The sequence below is a fragment of the Prionailurus viverrinus genome, chromosome F2, assembly GCF_022837055.1.
Source record: "Prionailurus viverrinus isolate Anna chromosome F2, UM_Priviv_1.0, whole genome shotgun sequence".
NCBI classification, from domain to species: Eukaryota; Metazoa; Chordata; class Mammalia; order Carnivora; family Felidae; genus Prionailurus; species Prionailurus viverrinus.
In genome coordinates, this window is record NC_062578.1 from 44489782 (window position 1) to 44508691 (window position 18910).

At 44.3% G+C, this 18910-nt stretch overlaps 1 protein-coding gene across 4 annotated transcripts in view; it reads left to right on the forward strand.

Moving 5' to 3' along the window:
* MATN2 (matrilin 2) overlaps nt 1-18910 on the forward strand; it is a 136958-nt gene that overhangs the window by 74906 nt on the left and 43142 nt on the right. For all 4 annotated transcript variants that reach the window (XM_047842136.1, XM_047842138.1, XM_047842137.1 and 1 more), the window contains exons 5-6: nt 1787-1909; nt 14435-14557. In XM_047842136.1, the coding sequence (XP_047698092.1) occupies nt 1787-1909; nt 14435-14557 (246 nt within the window). The remainder of the gene's footprint in view (nt 1-1786; nt 1910-14434; nt 14558-18910) is intronic.

Genomic DNA, 18910 nt, shown 5'->3' on the forward strand with positions numbered 1-18910 from the left:
GATGGGGCTAGTTTATTCTACCTCAGGACCTTTGCATTTGCCGTTCTTTCAGTCAGAAATGCTCTTCCCAGAGCTTCATGTTACCCTTAGAATACAAGCTGGGTGACAGCAGGAACTCCTTCCTCTGTTTGGTTCACCACTGTATCCCCAGGGCCTGGGACACTGTAGGTGCTTCATTTATTGATAAATGAAGAGTATCGGGTGATTCAGATTTTTCTTAGGTCTCTAGCTTAGGCTTGTAACTTAACTGTAGGTTTTATCATTCTTTAATGATTCACTATGATTTTTACATGAGCTGAAGTTTTTTCTGGTTATTGGTGTTTTTCTTCTATCTAAATCCAATGGAACTCTCGATTGGAGTTCCCAATTGGAAGTCTAAGGTAAAATATACTGGTAATAGAAGAATTTGCATCTATAATTTTCTTCATCTACTTTATTGATTTGAGAATGAAAATACTTCTTTTTAGCACTTGAAAGCCCGAGTCCTTATTTGTGGAATATTAGGCATAAGCCTTTTTTTTAATGTTAAGAAGCAGATTTTATTTAAAAAAATTACTTAATGCATTTAATAGAGGTGATGAATCAATCAGCTTTTATCTTTTTATCAATTTTATATATTTATCTAAAAGCATAATAAATAATACAACTCAGTGACACAGGTGATTACATTGAAGTGTAGCCATTGGATTGATTCAGGGATCAATCAGGCTTTCTAGTTAATTGAGTTTTTATTGTAGCTTTCATAGTGATAACTTTTAACCAGAGAAAACCTTTTTTAATATATTCAATTTCTTTAATGCTCTTTGATTTTCTCCAACTTTAATGGTAAAGTCACTGGAAGAGCTAGTTAAGAAACCAAGGCATTCTCCTAGCTGAGAAGTAATGTTTATCGGGTCAGCCTGTTTGTGCAAAGGAGAGACTGAGTCAGTGATGGATTGAAAATGCCTTGAACCTTTTCATCCTCTGATATACTTTTAGTTTCATTGCAGCAAATGCATTCCTGTGAGTGCATTCTTACATTGCATTTGTGTGAAACCCCAGGGCTCAGCACTTTGTGGACGCATAATAAATACTTGACCGACGTAGGCTCACTAATAACCATACATCCATTTATCCCTAGTAATCTTTGTTACCTCTACCTAACCTCCTTTGGCTTCGCCTTTTCCTCGTGTGTTGCTGGCGTGAATAAATGAAGCTCAAGGAGGATTTCCAAAGATTGTTCTGGTAGACAAATGGAATGAGGAGAAGTACGTCCAAAAAGACAGATGTAGAATTGGGACCTGCCATTTTTTGGGTGGAGTGACAGGTCTTCCCACTGTGCTCTCTCTCAGCTTCCCCATCTGCAAAATGTCAAAGACAGTGCAGATTATCTCCTGTAAACCTGTGGGACTGTGATTACAAAGCATTTCGTTCTCGAAGAACAGGAGTGGTACTTGGTGCTGACCGGTACAGATGCCTGCTCATGATAACTTCTAGTTCTCGGGAACCATCGGAATGCTTCAGAGCACTTTCATGAACATGAGGAAAAGACAGACCTGATGTTAATTCGAAATTATTCGATGCATTTAATAGAGGTGAATGATTCCAACTTTGAAAGATCTGTTTTTATTTACACATAAAAATCCACCGAAATGTTAATCGTGGTTGCCTCTGGATGGTAGGATTACAGTTATTCAATACGTTAAAGGGTATTCCGAAGGTTATTTTAACAAGTGCTTGTTGTCTGGCCACGCGCGGAGGGTGGAGGGTCACGGAGGTGTCTTCTGACGGTGTGACTTTGCCCCAGTCCAGGATCTCTGTGCGGCAGAGGACCACGGCTGTGAGCAGCTCTGCGTGAATGTGCTGGGCTCCTTTGTCTGCCAGTGTTACAGCGGCTTCATGCTGGCCGAGGACGGGAAGAGATGTGTGGGTGAGTATTCGTCTGCCTCGTTCCATGAGGCAGGGCAAGTTGAGCACCGTGAGGAGGGAAAGGGAGCCCCCCAGGGACCCAGCTGCTCTCTTTTGAGTTTCAACAAAGTGCTCAGGTGTCTGGCCCAGTTTTGGTCAGAATGCGAACTCTGAAGACTTCATTTAGGGCTGCAGCTGGCATTTTCTCCTACTGGGTCCTCAGCAAAAGGCATATTTATGGTAATCTACGTAAATAGAATTGTCCCTTTATATACTACATCGCTTGAAAAGGACTGGGCTGGTCTTCAGCCAATGCGGAGGCTGTTTGGGATGGCCTGACTTCAGGACAGCTCATGTGTTGCACACTCACTTGCCGGTGGGCGAGCTTGCTGAGTGGCCCCTCAGGGACGTAGGCAGCCTTCCTCCTAAGTATAGATCTGCAGTTCGGTGACAGTCCCAAGTGGCCGCTAGGTGTAAAGCCCAGCTGTATGCAGGAAGACACCATTGTCAGAGGCAAGGAACAGTGGCCTCAAATGCGGACCCCAGGGAAGAAGTTTCAGGGGCAGTGCTTAGAATTTCAGGCACCAACTTGCCATCGGGTGAGTGACTTCCCACTTGAGCAACTCCACATTGTGTGACCTGGTGGGAGGTAGGAAAGGTGGGGTGGCATCTGATTTCTTCAGTGAAGGGTGATGGTTCTCCTCAGCACCTGGAGAGCGGGCCAGCACATCCCTCACGCCTCCGACCAGTGGGTCTGCAACACACCTGAAACTCGCATGGTCTCTTTCGTCCTTCCTCCAACAAACAGTGCCCGGCAAACAGTAGGTGTTCCATTAACTGAACTCAGTACTTAGGAGGCAAAAAATCTGGAGGCAAAGGAAGGGAAAGGGCTCGACTCACACCAGACCTGGAACCTGCATTTTTCTGACTCTAAATCCTGCGTTTTCTCTTCTGCCCACACCCCATGGTTTTCAGGGGCCTGTATGTCTTCCTTCCCATAGTGAATGATTATTATTTTGCACATAGAATTGACATTTTCCAGCACACTTTGATACTTAGCTAAGGATGTGGAAGGAAAAAGCAACAAAGCAAAAACATGGGTGTCCTGTTCTTCGCAGGTGAGGATAGAATGGGTTTGCTTGCTTGTTTGTACACACTGATGGGAATGAAAACTCCACTCGTCACAGATGGAATTGGTCTCCGAAGCGGTTCTGTTTATTTTTTTCTTTTTTCTTTTCATTTTTTTAAAATGTTTATTTATTTTTGACAGAGAGAGAGACAGAGCACGAGCAGGGGAGGGACAGAGAGACAGGGAGACACAGAACCCGAAGCAGGCTTCAGGCTCTGAGCTGTCAGCACAGAGCCCGATGCGGGGCTCGAACTCATAGATCACAAGATCATGACCTGAGCCAAAGTCGGACGCTCAACCGACTGAGCCACCCAGGCGCCCCTGGTTATTTTTTTCTTAATCTGCTGGTGGGGACAGCGATAGGTGGCAAGGCACCACATCCACTAGCACGGGCAACAAAGAAGCTGACATGTAAACACCAACTCTTACTATTTTTGCTTCATTCATTTGTATTCTGCAAGCAACATACTTTCGTTGAGGATGAGGATTAAACACATGAGAAAATCCCTGCTAATCGTTTGTTGTATTATCTGCTGGACTTTCCCGCATACAAATATCTAATTCAAAACATTTTGTTAATGTTTAACAAAATGAAGTCATACTATTTATTTTGTTTAGCCTATATTTTTTCCCTCACCAGTTGTTAAATGGGTAGAACTTCGGATGCTATTGGGTCAGAAGGAAATCAGGCCATTGGGAATAAGGCCAGGGGATAAGCTTCAGGAAAAGGGGTGAGGGTGACTGCTTAATTAGGTGAGGGAAGGAGCAGGGAAGGCCCAGAACATGTGTGAGTGATGGGGTGGAGGCGGCAGGGGGGCGGGCAGTAGGGGCCATGGCTGGGGCAGGAGGCCTGCCCTGGCCCTTGGGAAACTGGAGGGTGGTGAGGAACCCAGTTTTCTGAGTATTGCCAAATAATTGCCTAATCATCCCTGTGTATTAGAGGACCTTTGTGTCTCTAAGGGTTTTGCTGTAACTTTGGGGGTTTGACATTTGCTGAAGAGCAACAAGCATGAGAGTAGATGCTATGGTTGCCAGGGAGCTGTTGTGGACTGTGTTTATCAGAGATGGGCATTTCTCTGCTGCTGAGTGTATGTAGAATGCCTTTCCTTGGGGGGGCATCAAGGCAGAAGAGTGGGAAAATGGGGAGAGACTGTGTGTGATCCAGGAGTCATCCACCAGATATTCCTGTCATCCTCCTCCCCAACCAAGCACCTGTTGGGGGCTGGGAGTGAGATGATTACGTGCTGGTGGGCCATTGTTGCCAGTTTCCTTGGTTAGGGATATGTTACAAATTTTCAGAAGGTCAAGTGCTTCTGATGGGTTTATGCTGAGTGCATAACAAGTGGTGATGGTAATAGAGGCTACAGAAGGTCAGAGAAGAGGGTCGTTATGACGGCTAGCGTGGGGGGACATCTGGGCAATGCAGGAAGGGTAGCCATTGGACAAGTGTCCAGGGCAAGGGGAGATATTGAGGGCAGTAATGGTGTGGGGACAGCAGTGGTCATTGGGAGGGGCAGGCCTTGCTCCTGGGAGCTGGTGGAGGAGGGGGAGACTGTCACAGAAATGCCACACTGAAAGCTTAACAGGCAACCTGACCTGAAGACATCAGTCTGAAGGGGCTTGTCAAAGATGAAGACCCCGGGTGTCAGACTTAGACAGGAAATTTAGGGAAGCAAAGGCTGGTAAGGACTATGGAAGCATTCCATCAGCTGCTAGTTTGGGTGGCCCGTATGTAGATGGGAACGTTTAAGAATATGGGGACCATAAATCCCAGTTAATCCAGGACGATCCCAGTTTATGCCTTGTTGGCTCAATTCTCAATAGCCCTCCCTTTCACTTTCAAAGGGGTTCTATTTTGGGTGATAAATGATAGGATCACCCTAGTTAAGACCAGTCTGACTTAAACAATGGAAGAGACCAGCTCTGCTGAAGCAGAGAATTCCTACAGGTGTGAAGTAGAAGATGAAGATACCAGGTGGAACCATAGTGTTCAGGGCTTTGAAAATCAGGCTGAAGAGTCTGGGCTTCATCTCTGGAAAGGAGACACTGACGGGTTTCTAATTGGGAATGGCAAATGCAAAGCCTCATTTTAGGAAACTTAATCTCCTTGTGGTGCACTGCAGGATAGATTCCAGAAGGAAGATGGTGAGGGATGGAAAGACCAGTTAGGAGACTCTGGCAGCCTTCAGGGGAGAGGTGACAAGGGCCGGAGTTTGAGTGGTGACTGAAGAAATGGAGAGGGAAGGAGTAGAGATGAAGAGAGGCTGTAAATAAAGGGGAGGAGGAAAAGTCAAAAGTGCTTTCACTTGAGTTTGAGCTTCCATGACTCTGAAAGAGAATGAGTAGTTTTAGACCAGGTGAGTATGAAGTTGTGGTGGGACCCCGACAAGGATGTGTCAAGAGGGAGAAGAAAGGAGCACCATGTGAAGAGAGATGGGTAGAGCCATCGATGTAGCCGGGAAGCAGCTCAGTCCATTTCTTTCTGAATTTTAATTTCTACTTATTTTTTACTTTAAACATTTATTTGTGTGTGTGTGTGTGTGTGTTGTGTGTTGTGAGCCCAGGTCTTACTGGGCTCAAACCCCAGTTCTGCTGCTGGCTGGGCATGGGTCATTGCATTTCTGAGCCTCGGTTTTCTCACCCATATCGTAGAGTAATGATACCTACATCATAGTGTTTTGCGGGATTAAATAAGGTAACGAGTAAAGTCTCTCATACACGCGAGACAGTTATTACTATGATAGCATATATCATCATCATCATCTTCATTTCCTGGCCGTCATGAAGTATGGAGTGAGGAGAGAGTGAAGGCCTGAACTTTGCTGGCCTGAGCCACATGTAGGGAACAGGGGGGACAAGTAGGGCAGGAAAAATATCCCTGAAGGAACAGCCTAAGGTTGGGGGCAGGGGTGGGAGTGGGAGAGGTGGGTAAGAAAATCAAAAGTCATGGGATAAGATGAGAAAGAGAATTTCTAGGCCACGGCAATATTAATGTCATGCTGCAGCGAGGCCAAAGGGAACAGAACTTAGGGGAAAAGCCGTTGAGTTGAGTCACTGGTTCATCTCAGCAAATATTTCCTAACTCTCTGCCAGGCCCTCTTCTGGGCGTTAGGGACACAAAGATGACCAGGAGCCCATTGATGATGATCAAGAGGGGCGGGATAAAGGGCAGATTTCAGGAGAAGGGGTAGGTGGTAAGACAGTGGGGGTAGTAAGCCTAAACTATTTATTTAAAGATGTGCTAGAAATTCACCACATCCAGCTACGGGTGAATGGATGCAATTGTTTTCGGTTTCAGCATCTTCAAAGCTGAGGTTCTAGTACTTTGACTCATCCCAGAAGTATGACTATGACCTGCATGAAAATTCAATTCGTAGCCAGACTCAGGACTTTTTAGGCAGCATTTCCACACTTTGGAGTTAGTAGAACATTAAATTCCAGTTAATGGGAAGTCCCATTTCCCTAACTGCTCATTTCACTCTGGACAGGACTGAATTTATTTCCACATTCAGGTGATTGAGAGTAGATTCCCAACTAAGGTCCTTTTTTGTATTGAGTTCCCTGTATTTGTAATCCATCAGCTACCACTAAAGCTGTGTTAATTTCCACCCAAAACAGCATTTTTCAGAGACCATTTATCTCTATCTTTAAGGGTGAATTTCCTGCTGTGCTTGTTTACCTCTGGTGTTTACTCACTGCCTTGTCTTTGGGGATAACTTTGGTCCTGTTTGCATCTTATCTGCCTAAACAGATTGTAAACCCTTGGGGATAGAAGTCAATGATCGTACTTTTCATCTTTCAGAGTAGACTTGCGGTATGTCTCAGTGCATTGACTGAGGCTGAGTGATTGATCACAATCTCAAGCACTCGTGTATTTAAAAAAAAAAATCTTGTCCCCTTGATTGATTTTTAAATTACAAAATCAATTTTTGCATATTAAAAAATTGTCGGAGTATAGATGTGTATAAAGTCAAAACCTGAAAGTCATTCCTCCCCACTTTTACTTTCTGGAAGTAATCACTGCTAAAAGCTTGGCTTCTCCTTTCTGCCTTTCTTCTAAGATGTCTTATGTATAGTATTTGCTTGTCGTCACCATCCAGGGTTTAGCATAATGCCTGATTGTATAGTAATTAATAAATGGTTGTGGAACAAATGAATGGCATTAAAGTATCCTATAACCCCCAAATTCAATGGTATCTGAATAAAGATGCAGGGCAATAAAAATATAATCTACATTTATTGAATGTTACTAAGTCATTGAAATACTTTATGTAGAATTGCAACAACCCTATGAAGTAGGTACTGTTGTTACCACATTTTGTAAATCTCTTAAGACCTGTCTCTGTTTGACTTTATCTGTAAATTGAGGATAACAATAATACCTATTTCAAAGGATTGTTGTGAGGGCTGAGTTAATATGTGTAAGGCATTGGGACAGTGCTGTGTTTGTTAATATTATTACTATCATTATATTGTCTGCTACATGGGCAACTGATAAACATTAGCTAAGTCTGAATTTCTATATCCTTTATAAATTTTTGTCTTATGAATGCTTGCATTTAATAATACGTCAGGCGTACGCCATTTGCAATGACACGAACAGAACTAGAGTGTATCATGCTAAGCGAAATAAGAGAAAGACAAATACCATATGATTTCACTAATATGCGGAATTTAAGAAACAAAATAGGTGAACATAGGGGAAGGGAAAGAAAAATAAAATAAGATAAAAACAGAGAGGGAAGCAAACCATAAGAGACTGTCTCTTTTTTTAAAGAATTTGTGCTTTTTTATTTTTATTTTTATTTTTTTTTAATTTTTTTTTTTAACATTTATTTATTTTTGAGACAGAGAGAGACAGAGCATGAACAGGGGAGGGTCAGAGAGAGGGAGACACAGAATGCGAAACAGGCTCCAGGCTCTGAGCTGTCAGCACAGAGCCCGACGCGGGGCTCGAACTCACAGCCCTCACGGACCGCGAGATCATGACCTGAGCTGAAGTCGGCCGCTTAACCGACTGAGCCACCCAGGCGCCCCTATTTTTATTTTTTTTAATGTTTATTTATTTTGGAGAGAGAGAGAGACAGGGTGTGAGCGGGAGAGGGGCAGAGAGAGAGACACACACACACACACAGAATCTGAAGCAGGCTCCAGGCTCTGACCTGTCAGCACAGAGCCTGATGCAGGGCTCGAACTCATGAACCATGACAAGATCGTGACCTGAGCCTAAGTCTGACGCTTAACCTACTGAGCCACCCAGGCGCCCCAAGAGACTCTAGAGGACAAACTGAGGGGCGATGGAGGGGTGTTGGGTAGGGGGATGAGCTAAATGGGTGATGGACATTAGGAGGCCACTTGTTGGGATGAGCCCTGGGTGATATATGTAAGTGATGAACCACTGAATTCTACTCCTAAAACCAATACTACACTATGTGTTAACTAACTTGAATGAAAATAAAATCTTGGAAGAAAAAGAAATCATCCTGAGGCCCATACTCAGAACTATGGTGGCACATAGCTTGGGGATTTAGCACAGCGTTACTGCTGCCTTCAGAGATATTTTTTTCCACTAGATTCTCCTCTACCAATTGCCCTCAGTAAGGAGGGGATTGTTGATAATTAAGTGGGAGACAAGTGTGGGAGGATCCATCTTTATATTGAAATGTCAGGTTCTTAGTTCATCAGGTAACTGCTCATGTTTGGAGCTTGACCTCCCCCATTTCAAGACATTAAGTATTGGATTTGTCCCTATACTGGTTTCCTAAGGCTTCTGTAACAAAACCACAGACCGAGTGGCTTTAACATTAGAGATTTCTTTTCTCACCGTTCTGGAGGCTAAGGTTCCAAAGTCAAGGTGTCAGCAGGCTTGTCTTTCTCCTTGGCTTGTAGAAGGCCACTCCCTTGCTGTCTCTGTATGTGGTCTTTCCTCTGTGAATATGCATACCTGGGTCCTCTGTGTGTCCATATCTCCTCCTCTTATAAGGACATCAGTCAGATTGGATTAGGGCCCACCCAAATGGCCTCATCCTAATCGAATCACTTCTTTAAAGATCCTATCTCCAAATACAGCCACAGCCTGACTGGGAACAGGACTTAAAGGTACAAATTTAGGGTGGAGAAGACAATTCAGCTCAGAATATTTCCCTGTTGTTATCAAAATGGATAAGAAACTTTCTCCAGGTTTCCAGATCCTGCAAGAGAAATCCAGTTGTGCCTGGTGGGAGAGGTTTTGTGAATCTGACTCTATATGTGTTATCTTCTGTTATACTCAGCAAGTCAACTGCTTCTCCAATTTCTCTAATGATGAACTTGGTTTTTCTTACTCTGTCATCAACAAGCTTTAAAGCCCAAATGCTCCTCTTTGAAATATCCTGTTTCTACTAATGCCATCCCCTTGCAGACTGATCCCCACTGAGGCAACATTGTAAATCAGAGACCATTGATCTTAGGCTTCATTACCTTGCACCAAAGTATCGTTTATCCTTGGACACAGCTGAGTGATTTTGCACATATTAGGCAGAGACTGAATGTGGCATGACTGGCTTCTAACCCTGAGATTTTAACACTTTGTGATCTGGAGGGTCCAATTCCCTACAGCCAGGGAATTACCCTTTCTGCTTATAAATGAGAGCATAGATATGTCAGGCAAATAACTGAGAAAGGATTTTATTGAAGGAGATGAGGACTTGGAACAACAGAAGCATTTCTGAGTTACACACATAGAGCACATCCATACATCTCCCTAAACTTGGCCTCTCTTATTACAAGTACAGTCTTGCAACCAAGGAAGTTATGCAAAGAACCCAAAATGTGTGGCAAAGGATGTCAGAGTTGAATGGACTGGATTTCTCTTGGTCTTAAAAAGCTTTTAGGTTCATGTGCCTGGAAGCAGGCTCCCCGACATGTAATGTTGTACTGATGGCCTCTGCTGCTATGCCCAGCAGCCTGGCAGTCAGCTAGAGAGTGGCCCTCAAATCAAGGTGGGATTTGACACCTTGGGGTTTTACAGTCCAGGGTCTTAAGACCCAGGAATGCTTAAATCCCGCCCTGCCAATCTCTCCTCACCCCTTCAGTTCCCCATATTACTGAGCACATAAAAAAACAAAACCAGCAAGAGAATCAAAGTCCAGGAGAAGCCTTCTTACTCTGTGAGATTGGGCCTGTGGTTGGCTGAGAGACGGAAGGTATTTTTCAAAGAGTGGAATCAGTAAAAACTGCATATCCAAACTTACCTTAACCTTTTTATTTTCATTTAAAACATAAATAGGCAAAGCCTCCAACCTGTCCTCAGTCTAATATGGGGCCAGCATACTCAGGAGTTCTTCTGAGGGACATAGATGGCTGGACTCAGAAATTACACTCGCATGGTACATAAAGAGGAAGTTTCAAGAGAGAGGGAGAATCTGAGCTCCTGCCTTCAGGTACAGAGACCAGCTCACTCCTCATTGTAGTATTGTCAATTTCCTGGAACTTGGAAGTCAGATCAACATCTCTTCTCTTTGGGGGGAACACTAAAATGTAGGTGGCCTGAGATGGCATGGGCTGACTGATGGCAGATACCCATATCAGAGGTTGGGAGATTCTTAAGATGAGGCCCAACACGTGGAGGCTGGAGGTGGGAAGTGCCTACTGCCAACACAGGTCAGTACGGGCCACTGCATGGCCCGCTTCTGTGACACAGACTCGGGCACGTGCCAGGTCTTGGTGTCCTTGATGTCTTTGTCCTCCGTTTCTACAATTCTTTGCTTAATAGGACAATGGTTCTTGAATGATGAGCTATTAACTTTTAGAAGGATTTGGTGCTATGGCAATGTTTATGCCTTGACTCAACTCCAGCCACTGGCTAACATCCCATGACATGCAGATCCTGTAACTATGTGAATGTCCTGTTCCCACAATGACTTGTGTATTAAACCCTCCATTATTAGGCTCTGTTAGAACTCTTTGGGGAGGTGAAGTCACAAAAATGATACTTTAGACAGAGAGTTAATGAAGCCTGGAAGCAAAGGAATAAACAAAACGCAGGTTATTACCCTTTAAAACTGTAGACTTTGGGGCGCCTGGGTGGCTCAGTCGGTTAAGCGTCTGACTTCAGGTCCTGATCTCACACTCCGTGAGTTCAAGCCCCGCGTCGGGCTCTGTGCTGACAGCTCAGAGCCTGGAGCCTGCTTCCGATTCTGTGTCTCCCTCTCTCTCTGCCCCTCCCCTGCTCATGCTCTGTCTCTCTCTGTCTCAAAAATAAATAAAAACATTTAAAAAAACTGTAGATTTTCCCTTTGCATCTTTTAAAAAATTTTAAGTTATTTATTTATTTTTAATATAATTTATTGTCAAATTGGTTTCCATAACATTTATTTATTTTTGAGAGACAGAGCATGAGCAGGGGAGGGGCAGAGAGAGAAGGAGTCACAGAATCCAAAGCAGGCTCCAGGCTCTGAGGTGTCAGCACAGAGCCCAATGTGGGGCTTGAACCCACGAACCGTGAGATCATGACCTGAACCAATGTCAGACACTCAACCCACTGAGCCACCCAGGCACCCCTACCCTTTGCATCTTTTGATCGCTGGGTTAAGTATGTTCTTGCCCTAGCAGCACAGGGTTTTGTTTTTCAAGTCACACATGTGTATTAATTGCAGATTCCATTTCCTTTTTATTATTTCCAAGTTTCTGATGTCAGAATATCCTAAAAGTGATAGAGGGAAATGTTTTTTAAAGGAGAAGCAAATCATCCATAATCCTACCACCTTGACACAGCTTTTATTTCTAATTCCCAGGCTTCAGACATGCCTTTGGAGCTCTGTTTTACCTGGGTGTCACCTCTGTAACTATTCAGTTTTGAGATCTGCTTTTTTCACCACATTTTGTCTGTCTTCCTATTTACAATTATGTTAGGATTATAATGCTAACAACTGCCTAATGCCCGAATCTCCTCCCACAAAACCCAGTGCACCTGTGCCCCTGACCCCCCACCCCGGCCCCGCCGTCAGTTTACAACCACTCCGCCCTCATGCCAGATCCCCCAAGTCAGCCTCAATCCTTCTTTCTTCCTCCTGGCTCGCCTCTATTCCGGCAGGACCCCCACTGGCCCCACCTCAACTCATACTTGGTGTATTAGCTTCCTAGGGCTGCCATCACAACGACCACAAACTGGGTGACTTACGCCAACAGAAATGTGGTACCTCCTCGTTCTGGGGCTAGAAGTTCAAAATTGAGGTGCTGGCAGGGCCATGTTCCCACTGGAACTTGTAGGGGAGAGTCCTTCCTTGTTTCTGGAGGTGGCTGTTGACCTTTGGTGTTCCTCAGCCTGCAGCCACATCCCTCCAGCCTCTGTCCTCACATGGTGGTCTCCCTGTATGTCTGTGTCTTCACGTGGCATTCTCCTCTTCCTATAAGGACACCAGTTGTATCGGATTAGGGCCCACCCATATGACCTCATCACAACTTGACTGTATCAGCAAAGACCCTATTTCCAAATAAGATCACATTCACAGGTACTGGGGGTAGGACTCCCGCGTTCTTTTGGGGGGACACGTTTAACCAGAACACCGTTCCCCTGTCTCCCCCCGCCCCCACCTCCGTCCTGCACCACCGTGGTTGAACCCTCCACCATTGCCCACTGGGATTATTGTGCTAGGCTTCTAACTGGTTTTCTACTGTCACATTTGCTCTCTATCATCTAGTCTCGATTCCTTTGTTCGGAACCTTCCAATGACTCCCTCCTCAATGAGCGTGAAAGCCAAAGTCCTCGTAGTGGCCTCAGTCCCTCCTGACGTGCACTCATTCTCCTCTCCCACCTGTCTCTGCTCCAGCCACCCTGGCCTCCCTGCTTGTCCTGCAGCATACCAGGCATAGTCCCACCTGGCAGCCTTTGCATTTGCTGTTTCTTTTGCTCAGGTGCTTACTCCCCATTATCTGCTTGGCTCAACCCTCAGACCCTCATTTAGGACTCTGCCCAACGGCCGCCTTCTTATGATGCCTTTCCTGACCACTTCGGTCACCCTCTACCATCCTTCTAGCCTCCCCATGGTAGCTGTGGCTTTTCCCCGCTTTATTTTTCCCCAGGATACTCTCTCCACCTTCTGCAAGCCTATCTTATTTACCTATTGTATTTTTTGGCCACCACCACCACTATCCAAGTGTAAGTTCCTTGAGGCCTGGAATTTTTATTTGTTTTGTTATTTGCTCTATCCTTAGCACCTAAAACAGGCCCAGGCCGGCAGTAAGGTGTTCAGGAAACATTTGTAGATTTTTTTTTTTAATTTGTTAGTAATTTTATTTTATTTTATTTTTTTCAATATATGAAGTTTATTGTCAAATTGGTTTCAACATTTGTAGATTTAATGACAAATAGGACAAGGCATTTTCTTATAAATTACTAAGCCATTTACCATTATTAAATGTCCATCTTATTTTCCAGATTTTTTTGTCACTGTAAATAATGCTGCTATAAATAGCTTATTTCATATGCTTAATTTCTCCCTTTTATCAGTTATTTCCTTGGGTCACATTTCCACAGTGAACACTGTCAAACGTCCTTCCAAGAGGATTTTTTGTCAATTTATAATGCCACCAGCCCTGACTCTGTTTCCATGTTGCCTTGCCACCATCGGGCTTTATCCCTTCTTTACTTTTGCAGTTTGATAGTTATTAGTGTCGTAGGCTTTGTGATTGTTTTGATTTGCATTTCTTAAGCTTTAAGAATTTTTTTTAAATCTTTATTTATTTTTGAGAGAGAGACTGAGCATGAGCGGGGGAGGGGCAGAGAGAGAGGGAGACACAGAATCCGAAACAGGCTCCAGGCTCCCAGCTGTCAGCACAGAGCCTGACTCAGGGCTCGAACTCATGAACTGTGAGATCATGACCTGAGCTGAAGTCGGATGCTCAACCAACTGAGCCACCCAGGCACCCTGCATTTCTTTAACTTTTAAATACAATTGGTCATGTGTTCTTTAGTTTATCTTCTTTATACCTGTATTTTTTTTTTATTTTTTAATGTTTATTTATTTTTGAGAGAGAGACAGAGCTCGAGTGAGGGAGGAGCAGAGAGAGAGGGAGACACAGAAGCAGAAGCAGGTTTCAAGCTCTGAGCTGTCAGCACAGAGCCCGATGCAGGGCTCGAATTCACCAACCGTGAGATCACAGCCTGAGCCGAAGTTGGACGCTCCACCGACTGAGCCACCCAGGCGCCCCGCTTTAGTTTATCTTCAGAAGTAAATTGCTGATCTAGACCCCTGATTATGTTTTGGGTGGTCGCAGGGGAGGTGCCTTGGAATCATATTTACTCATCCGCACTTCTTTGGGACAACCATCTTAATCCTCGTTGATATTTGTTATAAGTATGCTGTTATTTCCATTCCATCCTATTATTCCCTTTCCTGTCTGTGTGTCTCCTTCAACTCTGTGTTTTCATATTTACAGCTGTGGACTACTGTGCCTCGGAAAACCACGGATGCGAACACGAGTGTGTGAATGCTGATGGCTCCTACTTTTGCCGGTGCCCTAAAGGATTTGCTCTTAACCCAGATAAAAAAACATGTGCAAGTAAGTTACCTACAAAAAGAGTTTGTGTGTGTGTTTGACAGTTTTTGGCTCTCACGTTTTATTTACTTACTTACTGACTTACTTTTAATTCCCGTGTAGTTAACATAGTGTTACATTAGTTTCAGGTGCATAGCACAGTGATTCAACAACAAAAACTTTCTTTGCTGCTATTGCTGTGGGCACCGTGGCCGGGGAATTCTCCCAAGCATATCGTGGCACAAGATGATGTGCTGCGGAGTCTGATGACTTCTGCCCCATTCTTCCTCTGTCAGGCCTTTCGTCACTTGTCCTAGGACCGTAGTCCACCCTGTCTCAATATCACCCTTCAAGGCATTTGACAGAGGTGTCTTTCATTGGAGACCACACGTGGGAATGTTCTTCCAGCATCTGCTGAACGTGCTGACGATCAGACCATCTGACTTCATGCTGGCTCAGCCGGGCTGTGCCCATCAGTATTAACAGAGCTTAAAAAATACTTTCACTGAAGCTCTGTGGCTTGTGGGCTTCAGCTCTGCCTCCACGCGAGCATAAGAAAATCGCTGAGCCTGAAGGAGTTGAATGTGGTTGCTTCGGGGTGGGGGAGGGGCGGGTGGAGGGTGGTTTGCAGAGAACTGCTCATTCTTTTGTTTGATATATTTAGTTCTATTTGATTTTAACTACACGCATACAGGTCAGAATTCACTTGAGCTCCCAATATCTGACCATAAGAACTTACAAACTAAAGATGTTTTGCGAAAGGATTCCAAGAGCGTTCTTTTACATGTAAAGGTATGACAGAGCACTTAAGGGATTGTGTATGGGCGATCATCCTGTTGAGGGGTTCACTTGAGAGAAGGTTGTTTTTAAAGGATTAGGGCCCAGCATTTTTAGAAAGTGCAGCTGAATACCAGGTTAGTGTACGTTATCTCTGAAACATACATCAAGGAGAAAATAGGATTTCAATTCGTAAAAATTTCATGTACCCACCGCCTTTCCAAAACACATTGATTATGGAAAGCAGGATATATGTGGACAGTTTTTTAAAAAGCACCCCCACAAAACTCCTGAAACCTAAGCTTGCTCTTCAACCCTAAATATCAATAGCTTAGAAACGCCGGAGCTGGAGACAAGGGTGGAGCCTGGAATTGCAAGGAACACGGCCAGTCAAAATATGCATTTCAAGAGCCCTAACCATGTGCCAGTAACAATGGACAAGGTGAGGGCCTTCCTGGAGGAGGTGATATTTTGGCTGAATCTTGAAGGCGGAGCTGTCATTTATTCACCGGGCAAAGAAGGCTGAGACCAGGGTGGCCGGGAGGAGGAAAGATGTGCCAAGATACAAGCCAGACAGGCTCAGGCCCACACCTGGCACACGACTGGCATGCGGCTTATTGAGAGAAGAAGCGGGTGATGAGTGGCCTCCTCTGGTCCTGGTCTCCCTTCCCTTCTGAACATTCTGAACCGTAGATCAGCAACCCGGGCTGTGGTAACAGCTGGGAAGGTGGTTGCCAGGTTGACAGGTTGGTCTGTTCCTCAGAGGGGAGGCCATGTGCTGCCAAGGGCAGTCTCGGCCTCAGAGCAAATTCTAGCTCTTCTGCTTTTTCACTGGCTGGCCTTGGGCAATTGATTTGTGCTTCAGTTCCCTCAACTGTAATAGGGGATCATAATACTGCCTGCTTCATAGCGTTGTCTTGAAAACTAAATGGGGTAATCCATATAAACCATTTAGCAAATTGTCTGGTGCTGAGCAAGTTCTTTTAAGGCATGATACTGCCTTCAACGACTTTAAATTGGTATTTATTGAGCATATACCACATGCCTGAGCTAAGTTTAATAGTGCATAAAAAATTCAAGACTTGGCCCCAGGCTTCCACTGGGATGAGACCTGGAGGAAAACACGCGTCCTATCCAGTCTGCCTCCTGCCTCCTCAAAACTCCTTCTCTGCCTGAGAACCCCCGATTCCCACCCCCACCCCCAGTTCCCAGAGGCTTGCCATCACCCCATCCTGTGGCTCAGTATGTCTCCTATCCCAGAATCCCTGGGGACGCGGAGAATTACAGGCCCCAGGATGATGCAGGCAAGGAGACCCTCCAGTCAACACGGAAGCTCAGGCGCACTGGGAGAAGAGGTCTGGCTGGGAGGCAGGGGAGGACTGGTCCAGCTGGGGGGCCTCGCCAGTGAGGCACAGAGCCCAGCAATTCCAGCGTGTCTCTGGACCCTGTCGGAGTCGAGACTCAGAAGTAGGTAGGGCTGGGTACTCAGAGGGGTCTGGGTGGGCAGCATCCAGGAGATGTGTCCCCTAGAAAAAGGACCCCCTTCCTATCATGCTTGGGGGCAGGGTGAGAACCAGACCTGGAAAGGCTACTGCCAAGAGGAAGGAGGACCCCCCCCCCAGCTTTCTTGGAAAGCTGCGAGAGTGGGAAATAAAGTGAAGCTCAGCAGTAAGACTGGAGACCCTTGGGAGCACCCCACATCTGTGAGGGACAAGAACTGTGAAATAGGGGCCAGTTAAAAAGACAGAAACAGGATGGAGGTGGAAACTCAGAATCAAGACAGTCATCCTGTTAGTAATTAATGAGGCATCACATCAGCTTCTAGCCAAGTCGGCCTGGCTGCTGCTGTGGTGTTGAGAGGTTTTTTTAAAACATTTTTTCCACTTCTCGTAAACTTGCAAAAAAAATGAAATAAAACAAAAGATACTCAGTTCCTTAAATTTCATCTCTATTTTTAACCAAAAGTATATTTGAAGGCTAACCCAATTAGTAAGTGTAATTATTGTCTGAAAATGTAGACTGTCAATGTAATATACCAAATGTGATTAATTTATGATTAAACCAAAGTATATATAATAGAGCCTTATGTTCCTGAACAAAGAGTATAATTTAAAATATGTAAGTATTCAAAAAGCACCACTTAAAAAAATTTGTTTTTAATGTTTATTTATTTTTGAGAGAGGGTGAGCAGAGGAGGGGCAGAGAGAGAGGGAGACACAGAATCCAAAGCAGGCTCCAGGCCCTGAGCTGTCAGCACAGAGCCCGACGCGGGGCTCGAACTCACGGCCTGTGAGATCATGACCTGAGCCGAAGTCAGACGCTTAACCGACTGAGCCACCCAGGCGCCCCAAAAAAGCACCACTTTTATATCAGTTCTTTCCCTAAAGCAACCTATCCACGTCTATCTGAATATTTTGTAGAAAGGAGAAGAGTGGAAACATGCAGGTATGGTTACTTTGCAAAATATTGCCAAGACTTTTTTTCACTGTGGGGAAAATAGACGTAATATAAAATTTACCACTGTAACCATTTTAAAGTGTAGAGTTCAGTGACATGAAGAACATTCGTGTTGTTATGTGTTGTTATGCAACCATCACTGCCATCACTGTCAGAATTTCCTTCTTCTTTAAGGCTGAATAATATTCCATTGTATGTATACATCACATTTTGTTTACCCATTCATCTGTCAGTAGACACGTGGGTGGTTTCCACCTTTTGGCCCTAGTGAGTAATGATGCTATGAACATGAACGTACAAGTATCTGTTCAAATCCCTGCTTCCAAATTGCTAGATCATATTATGGCAAGACTTTTTAAGGTCTGATCTGAAACCACTACTACTGAGCCAGGCACGAGAACATTCTCAGATGTTCAGGGTCTTTTCCTGAGAAAGATAGAAGACTTCAGTCCACTGGACAGGGATTCATGTCTTTGGTATCAAGGAGACTGGGGGTTTCAAGTCTAATGCTTAATCATCTAATACCTGTTCTAGTGAGTAAAGGTAATTGTAGACATTTATAACATATAATAGCATGTTGCTATTTATTATTTACTGACTTTGAGATCATTATAGTCATTATTTTTTAGACTCCATCGATAACTTGGTTGGCATTTCCATCCTGTTTCAAGTAGGAATGCTTTGCATAGAGGAAAGTACTACATGAATATTTATACTTGCTTTAAAAGTGAAACCTGGAGGAAGGAAATAATTTTATACTGAATCCAAGGCATAAAATATAGAATGTATAGAATTTAGGTTTCATAGCCAACTTATGGTTAACCTACTGTAATATGCTACTTAGTTTTGTGAGATGAATTTTTGTACATGAATCAAAGATTCTCAATTGGAGAGGACCTGAAAGTTCAAACTAGTTCTAGCCCAACCACCCATCTCACAATATTCCCATCATGCTGTCATCCATCCTGCACTTAAATACTCCTACTGACAGGACACTCACTACACCCCATGCAGTGCATTCCATTTTGTGCAGCTCTGACTCTTAGAAAGTGGTTCATTAAACTGAGCTGAGAATGACTTCCTTGTACTTTGAAACTAAGAACAAATTAGGCTTCTTGTATTTTCTTGGTCATTAGGACTAAG